We start from the raw sequence: 9,876 nt of genomic DNA on the forward strand, positions 1-9,876 counted from the left end.
TTGTGCTAAGATGTAATAAGCACCTTAAAAAAAATCGCTAAATATGCATCTTTAGAAGGAAATACAAAGATATACCTATTTAGAAAGAAAAGAAACCAACATTTACATAGCTCCCTTGAAGAAAATCATAGAGCTAGGGCACGACAACGAAATTGCAAAGCAAGGGCATGACATGGCAACGAAATTGCAAAGCGGGGCATGGAGATCATAAGGGAATGACATGGCAACAAAATCGCAGAGCAAAGGCATGGCAACGAAATGCAGAGATCAAAAGGGCACGACAACCAAATCACAGGGCAAGGGCACAACAATGAAATGCAGAGATACACAACAACAAAATCGCAAAGAAAAGGCACGACAATGAAATTTAGAGATCACAACAACGAAATGCACCAATGAGAGGGGTATGACAACGTTTAGAGATCTCCACCCTTATTTGGAGCTCTCCACCCTCTTTTGTGTGCACCTCTCCACCACAATCAAAACAAATGGGGAATGATTTATGTCATTTTTTCTTTTCTTTTTGTTTATACTCACACGAGCATCACAATTACAATGCAAATATCATTATTGCGACTATGTCAGGGACAACTACAAAAAAAACATGAAAATCACCACAAATTACACCACCATCATAAATTGCGTTCACAATTTGACCTCAAATGTTGTAGTGTAGTGACATAATAAGTTAATTTATTTTAGGTTCCTTGGCGGGGTGTTACAACAACCTAGTTTGTCAAACTGTCAATGATTTGTTGTCTTTTGTAGCAATGAATTGACATAAAAAATCAATGCCAAATATTGTAGTGGATCAATGCTAATGATTTGAAAAAGAATTAAAACATGATTGATTGATCATATAATGATGATTGAACAAAGATTGATGACATGTTAGGTTGATTTGGAGAAGGATTGGTGATTTGTCAAGTTGATTTAGACAAGGATTGATGATGTATGACCTCAACAAACATTTAAAATGCCATATTATTCATCAATTTGTTTTGATAAAGTTGGTTTAAAATAGTATTAACAAATTTTTTCAACACTAGTAAATCAATTTGGATAAGGTTGAATTGACTATATTACGCACTAGAGGACTTGACAATGTTGATGATTAGCTAGTTCATGATTGATGATGAATTGAGTTGACAAGGTTTGATTAAGATTTGACTAGACACTAAGGAACTCAACAATGCTTGATGACTGGTTGGAAGATGATGAAATGAGTTGATTTGATGAGGTTTGATAGGGTTTGACTAGGCATTAAGGAACTCAACAATGCTCGATGATTGGTTTGAGGTTAATGACTTGAGTTGATTTTATAAGGTTTGACTAGATGATGAGGGACTCAAAAATGCCCAAGATTAATTTGAGAATGCTTGATAAAGATCTAAAATAATGATGATGAGTCTGAAAAAGATTTAGCAAGATGCAAATAAGCATTGAGGGGTCAAAATGTTTTGTGACTGATTTGAAAGGATTAGAATTGTTGTTAACTGTCTTAGAGTTGTTTTGAAATAATTTTGAGGAGATTAGAAAGATTTTAAATTATTTTTGAAATGTTTAGGGTTGATTTAAGATGATTTCATACCATCTTGAGCTATTTGGAAAGCATTTTGAAATGGTCAGATAAGCATTGAAAAGGTTTTGAAATTCTTTGATATGGGATTCAATGATAATCAAGTTGGCCAAAATGATCGAATTTAGGAGATAGGAGATGAGGAAATGTTAGCGCATGTTAATGATGAAAGTGCAAGTGCAAACCATTTTTAAGCATCTACATTGTGTCCCTCTTTGATACAATGTGATTCTAAGCATTTTATTAACAAAAAATGATGCTTAATCACATGAAACATGCCCTAGTAAAAATAGGATACATGGGTGACTCCTCAAGAAATTGACCAAATAATTTGCAAGTGGTAGTGTTTAATTTGTCAACAATGAAAAGATGGATCCACAACAAGGAACATATAAAAAATTAGAGTTCAAATACAAAAATTATGAGGCTTGAAGTGCAAAAGAATCTTCTAGGTCCCCACTTGGAAGTCTAGTCCCCTTCATAAAATTAAAAAAAGACAAATAAAAACAAGCACATGCATTAAATGATAAAGAAATATTGATTTGATAGTTGGTCAATGTTGATGGGAAGTGGAGATAGTTTCATAGAAGAAGGGGCTCAAATATCCTCTAATCTTAATTAGAGTTTCATAGAAGAAGGGGCTCAAATATCCTCTAATCTTAATTAGAGATTCAATATAAAATCCTTGGAAAACGTGCACACCATTGCTTTTCTTCACCTCTCTTTACTTGATGCTTCTTCCTCTTTCCTCTGCCATGCAACATCCCTTGACTTGTGCATTTTACCCACACTTCCAACAAGGAGAATCCAACAAGATATATAGGCATACATACATGATCAAAAGTCTTCATTGAAAAATACAAAAAAAAATTGAACTTCCGTATATGTTTTTGCATTTTCATTTTTTTTACCAGGATTTTAGGATGAAAGTTTTGGGTTGTGGAAGCCTTTTATTATTCATTAGCAATTGGGGGCCATTGTAGTACATTAGCTCTGATAAATATTTACATTTTTGTATGATTTTTAGGTTTGGTGGACTATTTGAAAAGAATAATTAGATTTTTCAAGGAAGTGAATGTTTGAGGTTCAAACGTCCTAGACGAAGTTGCTACCACCGAAAAAAAAAAAAAACACATAGAATATATGATATTTCCCATAAAGTTTGTAGGAGTGCATCCTTAAGAAAAATAATAATATAGATCTAATTTTATGATTTCTTATTTAACTTGTTTATCAACAAGGTCATGTTATGTTTGAAATGTAGAGAAAGGGAGAGATCTCGACAGAGATATAGGAATAGAAAGAGGCAGACAATATAGAAGGTGAAAGAGTAAGAGAGAGAAAGATAAGGACATATAGCAATACAGAGGAAGAGAAGGATAGGGATGGATATGGATATAGAGGAGAGGGATATTTAGAGAAGAAATAAAGAGATAAAGAGAGAGGAGAAAAGGGTAGATAGAGACAGTAGAGATAAGGATTTATAGAGTAGACACAAGGAAAGAGTGAAAAAAGGGAGAGATGGAAAGATGAAGATAGAAATATGAAGAGATATATAAGGAGAGATAAAAGAGAGGGAGGGTTGTAGGGGGGAGAGAGAGAGGTGTTTAGATATAGAGGGGATAGAGAAAGATAGAGAAAGAGACGAGTTTAAAGCAAGAGATGGGGGAAAATGCATAAAGATTGAGAGGGAAAGATAGAGATCTAAAGAGGTATGAACACTGCGAGGGATGAAGAGGTAGAAAGATATATAGAAGATAAGATAGATTTATTAGAAAAAATTAAAAAAATATATAGAGGGGATGATCAAGAGAAGACAAAAGAACACTTGCTGAATTGACTTTCCATACATAACTTTTGATACCAAGATGGGATTGCAAAAACGGATATGATAATTAGCGTGCCTCTAGAAATGACTTTGTATATGGGCGGCTCCCAACACCGACGCTAGAAACTGATACTGAATTTCCCAGTATATTCCTTCGTATTCTCTCGTTCCGATTGGGCGGTACTACTACACACTCCCCACGGAAAATGATAATGGATTTCCAAGAGGTTCCTTCGTATCATCTTCCCCTTTATTTTAATTTAGTTTTTCCCGCGACTTGTATATCTGGGTTTCAATGAGTTTTACAAGCAACGTTAATTCAGCATTGTGAAGGCGAATGGAGGATTTCAAGCATTACAGACCTCTTTCATCGCATACTCCTAACAGCCGGCATAAAAGGTACCATGTTTTCCTGAGCTTCAGAGGTGCCGATGTCAGAAAAACCCTGGTGGATCATCTGTTCCAGTCTCTGTCAACTGCAGGACTTCATGTGTTCTTGGACAGTGAGCGACTGGAAAAGGGCGAGAACATCGGAATCAGTCTTCAGCGTGCAATTCAAAGCTCTGCAATCCACATACCCATATTTTCTGTTCATTATGCCCGCTCCCCATGGTGTCTCAAGGAGCTCGCGCTTATGTGGGATTTCAAGTCAATGTCAACAGGCACAACAATTATCCCCTTGTTTTATAATGTGGAGCCATCGGATGTGAGATACCCTGATAAGAAAGGCGGTCAATATGCCGAGGCTTTCCATAACCATTACACTCAAGGCAGACACAAAGACTATGAGATCACTGCCTGGAAAAGAGCGCTCTGCGACGTCTCTTCTCTCTCAGGCTGGTCTCTCACTGAAACGGCTTTCGCGTATATTTATTGTTTTCCTTAGAAAAGTCTGTGAATCATTTATCTTTACATATATATAGAAATATGAGACAAGCTGCTCATAGTTGTTTAGGTTACATTGAAAAACAGTAGTAATTGACAGGCCCACTGATAGAAAGTTGTGAAAAGGCAGCATATTCATTAAGCTTATTGTCACTGATATAGAAAGTAGTAGACTGCTCGTTAATTTATAGTTTAGGGAATCCATTTCAAGCATCTGAAGACTCAATATTATCAATTGATTCTGGTAATTTTCATTGTGAACGCCTAGAAATTTAAATTGCACGCTAAAACACTCTGCAGTTTATTTAAAAGGAGTTGTACCGTGATTATATTATAGTTTAGGGAGGATATACTAGTTATCCAAGAAAATTCAGTTCTTCATTGAGGAGGGGGAGATTGAGAATGACGAGCAACTGATTTAGCCCTACAGATGTCACTAAATATTGTTGATGTGCCAATGAATCTTCATGGGTTGTCGGTCAATTTCAATTAGTTATCATCTTACTTGCGATTTTCGCAGGATGTTGTTTAAAATTCTAGATTTAGCTCTAAAATTGTAATCTCTTTATTGAATCAATGAGGGGGGATGATTAGTAACGCAAAGCGTTTTAAGACAGATTGCTAGGCGAATCCCCAAATTGACAACCAGTTTTAACCAGTTGCCCGAACAGACCCACCATTATTCTCCGTTCAAGGGAAATAAGAAACGTACGGCGCTTTAATGGATGTTGTTTCAGGATTGCCTGGAGTTGTGTGGTGCAGGTACGAAGGGAGGCTTGTGAAGCAGATGGTTACGGATGTTCTCAAGACGTTGAACGTTACTGTATTAGATGTGGCAAAACGCCCTGTGGGACTCAAAGCTCGTACCGAGGAGGTGATAAAGCTGCTCAAAGTAGATGACAATAGAGCTGATCGGTTGATTGTTGGTATTTGGGGAATGGGGGGGCTCGGGAAATCTACGCTAGCAAAGGCCATTTACAACGAGATCCACCACCAGTTCGAAGCTTCATCTTTTGTATCTGAAGTTCGAGCCACCGCAGGAGAGTCCTCAAAGGGCCTTAGAAAATTGCAGCAGCATGTGCTTCAGGATTTGATGAAAGCTGAGATGAAGTTGAATAGCGAAGATCAGGGAAAAGTCGTAATGAGAAATTGTCTGGCATCCATGAGGGCACTTGTCATTCTAGATGATGTTAGCGACGAGAAACAGGTCGATGCTCTGGTGGGGGATTGGTATGGACAAGGTAGCAGAATCATTATTACCAGTCGAGATAGAAGTATCTTGGAGGCTGGACAAGTAGATGCTGTTTACCATATGAAGGGCCTGGATACAGAAGAGAGCACGCAGTTGTTCAGTTGGCATGCCTTTCTCAGAGCCTGCCCTGACAAGGGCTATGAAGATATGACAGAGAGAATCGTAAAAGCTTGTAAGGGTCTTCCTCTGTCCTTGGAAATTATAGGCGCGCATCTATATGGTAAAAGGAACATTAGATATTGGAGTGACGCCTTGACTAAAATTGAAAATGTTGAGTACGAAAAAATTTACCAAACCCTGAAAGTCAGTTATGATGCGCTTCCTGTGCAAGAGAAGAGGATTTTCTTAGACATTGCCTGCTTTTTCATCACACTCAAGCTCCAGGATGGCATCTTCTCAAGCAATCGGGCTTACAACATGGATTTCTATATCAAATTTTGGGGTGTTCTAGGGTGCAGGGCTGTGTACACCAGTCTTCAAAATCTTGAAGGGAAGTCACTCATAGTAATACAAGAGCATAAATGCAATGAATTTGAAGACGAAGATCAAAATGATGAACTTGGTCCTTATTTTTGTGAATTCAGCATGCATAATCAAATAAGAGACTTGGGCAGAAGAATGGTTGAAGAAGAATCATGGAACGATCCAGCTAAACGCAGTCGAGTGTGGCGGGAGGGGGATATATTCAATGTCATTGCTCGCAAAGAGGTAGTCAACAAAACCATTGCCTTCTGTTTCGTTTTGTATATTCTTTTGTTTTCTTGCCAACACAATGCTGCTCAAGCACCTCTGAAAGCATATTTCCATAGTTTTCCATATATTTAAGTTTTAACAGTTTCGTTTCATACATGCGCCAACAAACTCTCTTCCTTGATCAGGAAATGTCAAGTGTCAGAGGAGTCATGTGGAAAAGATACTTGGAGCTTCAGGGCATAGATTCTCTGCAATCCATGCATAATTTAGAATTTATGCTTTGGTGGGGTTTACATCTGAGAACTCAAATAACAATATTTCCTCTGAATCTGCGATACCTCGTCCTTTCCGATTGCCAATTAGAAGAATGCGAACCATGTCTAGAGGTGAGCTGCCTTTCTTTTTACTTCAAAAGAAGAAAGCATAAGATAAAGATTGCATAGTAGTGGGAAAAAATAAGCATCCCTAACATTAGGTGGCCAATGTTCTAGTCAATAACTTTTTCTAGTCTTTTCAGTTAAGCTCTGCTCATGGCTAGTCCACTCTGACTCGCATGATCTCTAATTCTTGCAGATGCCTGAAACAGAGAGTGACAGTGACAGTAACGGACCATCTTTCTTTTCTACTGTTTTGCCTAAATCAATAGCCCAACTCAAACTTCTACGCTACCTTGATATGAGTCGCACTAAACAGTCTTGTCTCCAAAAAGAATTTGGAGAGCTTCTCTATTTGGAAGAGCTATACTTGTTTTCATGCTGTTTAGAAGCTTTGCCTCAAACTTTTGGAAATCTGGTCAACCTAAATACCCTTGACATTAGCAACAATTTATTGTCAAAAATCCCATCAAGTTTCAAATATCTGAAATCTTTAGCGTACCTTAAGGCAGCCAAAAATAATGAACTTGTAGAACTGCTCTGTCTTCCCAGGGGTATTATTAATCTCAACGTTAAACAATGTTTAAAACTGCAAAGGTTCTCCATAATGGCTTCTATGCCGAAGTTGGATACTCTTGATCTCTCTCACTGCCATAGTCTTGCTCAAATATCATCATTAGATTTAGCAGATTCTTTAAAAAGGCTCAAACTAGATGGATGTAAGAAACTTGTGGAATTGACTGATCTTCCAGAAGGTCTCATTTGTTTAGACATAGCTGGTTGCTCACAACTGCAGAAATTCTCTAGTATGACTCAAGTCGAAAGGTTGAACGTTATGATTTTTGAGGGAAACCCTATTTTTTGTAAATCCATGGAACCCTGTGACTATGATTCTATACCGAGGCCAAGACCACATATTGAGCATTTTCTTGCTCCCAAGATCATGTCTCTGCAAAGGCTACGCATGGCGGACTGTGGCAGCTTTGAAATAAATATTTACCATTTACTGAAGGTACGCTTGTTTTTCTGTAGTCTCTTAGCACTGATGGATAAACAAACTCTAACCTTGCTCCAGGCTATTAGATGCAAACAAGATTTTTTCAGCGAACTATGTCCAATAGCAATTAGAAACTCGTGGGATCAATAATCCGTTCAAGAGTTCATATGATTGGATTGTTTGAATTACAGGAACTTCCATATTTGGAGCAGCTGGAGGTTTCAGGAACCCCTCCAGATGAACTATCCACAGAAATATATCCCCTGGTAGGTGGGCTAAGCGTCCCAGTTCAAAGGGAAACAAGATGTGAAGCCATCTTATTTTGCTTTGTTCTAGCATGTAGCAAGGAGAATGTCCGTGTGCCAGAGATGCGCGTGCAAACGACCATGTTGACTGCAGATCCTAACTGCATACCTTTTAAAAGTTTTGCACTTCCATTGTATTCCATCGCAAGTTACAGAGAGAAAATGATCCTTCGAATATGTGTTTATAAAGGGGAAACAAGGTTCAAGTTTGTTACAGGAGATGTTATCAGCTGCTCATTTGCAGTACCAGAGCAATTTGCACAGCATGGGAGTTTAGTAAGGCATGTTGAACTTCTTTTTCTGGAAGGAGAGAAAGAAGATGCAAGTTCTCAGAATGCTTCCCAATTTTTGCATCAGTGGAAGTTGAATATATCTTAGAAATTCTTGCAGAGATTAAGTTGCGAGGTAAAATACCACATTCAGCTAACAGCATATTTCCTGTATCAGTTGCTTCTCTTTTTTATTGTATGGAGTGAGCAGAGAAAGATGGGTATTGCCTGAACTTCGCATCACAAGCAGGCCTGACGTTTGATGGTCATCCCTGCCTGTCAAACAAGAACTTCATGACAGTTATGGGAAGCAGCTGTCATTTTTCTTATTTATTGCAAAAATGCAAATGCTACAAAAGTAAGTGCAGAAACAGCTGCAAAGGACATAGCTAGAAGAAACTTAGCAAGGAGCAGAGGGCATGACAATATTACAATGATGGAAAGAAAGAACAAAATACTACTGAACAATTGGTCCAGCAAACAAAAATCCCTGAGCCATATAATTAAGTTAAATGGTAGGCTGTGGGATGATTAGACAAAATTCAAATGAAATACTTGGACGTTGAGTTATTGGTCATAAGATATTAGACTGCAAACTGTCCATTGGGTACAGACTGAAGTGTATTATGGACCAGCCTAATAACTGCTCATTCTGCCATACAAGTTGAGCTGGAAAGAGGCGTACATGCTAATGTCATTGCTAATGGTGTTAGATATGTTAGTTTATTTTACTTATAGAGAAATAGATGCAAGATTTACAGTTATCATCAGGAGGCTTTACTCTGTTGTTTTCTATGTTCTTGTTTCTTTACTGTCTTATTTTCAGTTGTGCATCATGAAGAATCAAAAATTGAACTGTCATATTTAATAAATTGGGCCAGCTTCATTTTATGTTATTCATTAATTGTATAGATTGTGAAAGATTGTTGGGAGTGAAATTTGTAGATTTGTTTCTTACTTCAAGGAAATAATATAAGGACAGCGAGGACAGAATTTAAATATTTTATGCTTTGAATGAGCTATTGATGCAAACGGACTCCTGATTTTCAGGAGACTGGCCTCCAAATAATTCCATAGAAGTTGAAGATGAGAAATCAAATAGGAGAGTGCCTTCTGAACTTAAAGCGGATTATGAAGGATTAGTTGTGGTGGGCTAGATTTGGGGTATGAGGAGATCAAAGTCCTTGTAAGCTTTTCAACCTGTAAATGTAATGGAACTATGTTTTATTTCTTATTGTTGGTCATTCAGGATTCGATGTGACCGAGAACGTGTTACATATACTTAACTGATGTAGCTGCTAAAGATTATCAAATCATAAATATGTCGGGCTGAGTGTCTACATCAATTTGGTAACAGAGCATCAGTAGGAGATTCCCAAATTACGAAGTTGAGGAGGTGTTTGTTTGGTCTGTAATAAGTGTGAAATCCCCACTCATGAGTGATAAACAAAACTTAAAAGTAAGAAGGCCACCGAGTCGGCAGAAGAGAAGATGAGGGTGTCACTGTTTTTGAAGCTTCCATTCGCCAACATTTCTGTCAAGAAGGCAGATGCAGTAATAGAAGGGAAGGTTTTAACTGAGGAAAAATCGCCTCAGATTAATAGTTTTTTAATGTGGAATTTGAAGAACCTGTCAGGTCAAGAAGGTTGGTGAAGAATGTCACCGAAAGATTTGATAAGGAGAGAAGAGATAAA

General features: G+C 37.7%; 1 protein-coding gene across 1 annotated transcript; it reads left to right on the top strand.

Annotated features, from left to right (window-relative positions):
- Positions 1-3,516: 3,516 nt before the first annotated feature.
- Positions 3,517-9,078, top strand: LOC149567425 (disease resistance protein Roq1-like). Its single transcript, XM_089820610.1, has 5 exons — positions 3,517-4,271; positions 5,055-6,252; positions 6,423-6,623; positions 6,811-7,623; positions 7,800-9,078. Exons 1-5 carry the CDS (start codon positions 3,745-3,747, stop codon positions 8,289-8,291), a joined length of 3,231 nt encoding a protein of 1,076 aa, XP_089676736.1. The 5' UTR covers positions 3,517-3,744; the 3' UTR covers positions 8,292-9,078.
- The last annotated feature ends 798 nt before the right edge of the window (positions 9,079-9,876 follow it).

The sequence above is a fragment of the Cupressus sempervirens genome, chromosome 3 (assembly GCF_028749045.1).
Source record: "Cupressus sempervirens isolate cs-2001-9-10 chromosome 3, ASM2874904v1, whole genome shotgun sequence".
Classification (NCBI taxonomy): domain Eukaryota; kingdom Viridiplantae; phylum Streptophyta; class Pinopsida; order Cupressales; family Cupressaceae; genus Cupressus; species Cupressus sempervirens.

What these genes read in the sequence shown, in the direction of transcription:
- LOC149567425 (XM_089820610.1), top strand. Translation starts at nt 3,745, where the DNA reads ATGGAGGATTTCAAGCATTACAGACCTCTTTCATCGCATACTCCTAAC. An exon ending in CTCACTGAAACGGCTTTCGC is followed by an intron (nt 4,272 to 5,054) that starts GTATATTTATTG and finishes TGTGTGGTGCAG; the next exon opens with GTACGAAGGGAGGCTTGTGA. An exon ending in AATGCGAACCATGTCTAGAG is followed by an intron (nt 6,624 to 6,810) that starts GTGAGCTGCCTT and finishes TAATTCTTGCAG; the next exon opens with ATGCCTGAAACAGAGAGTGA.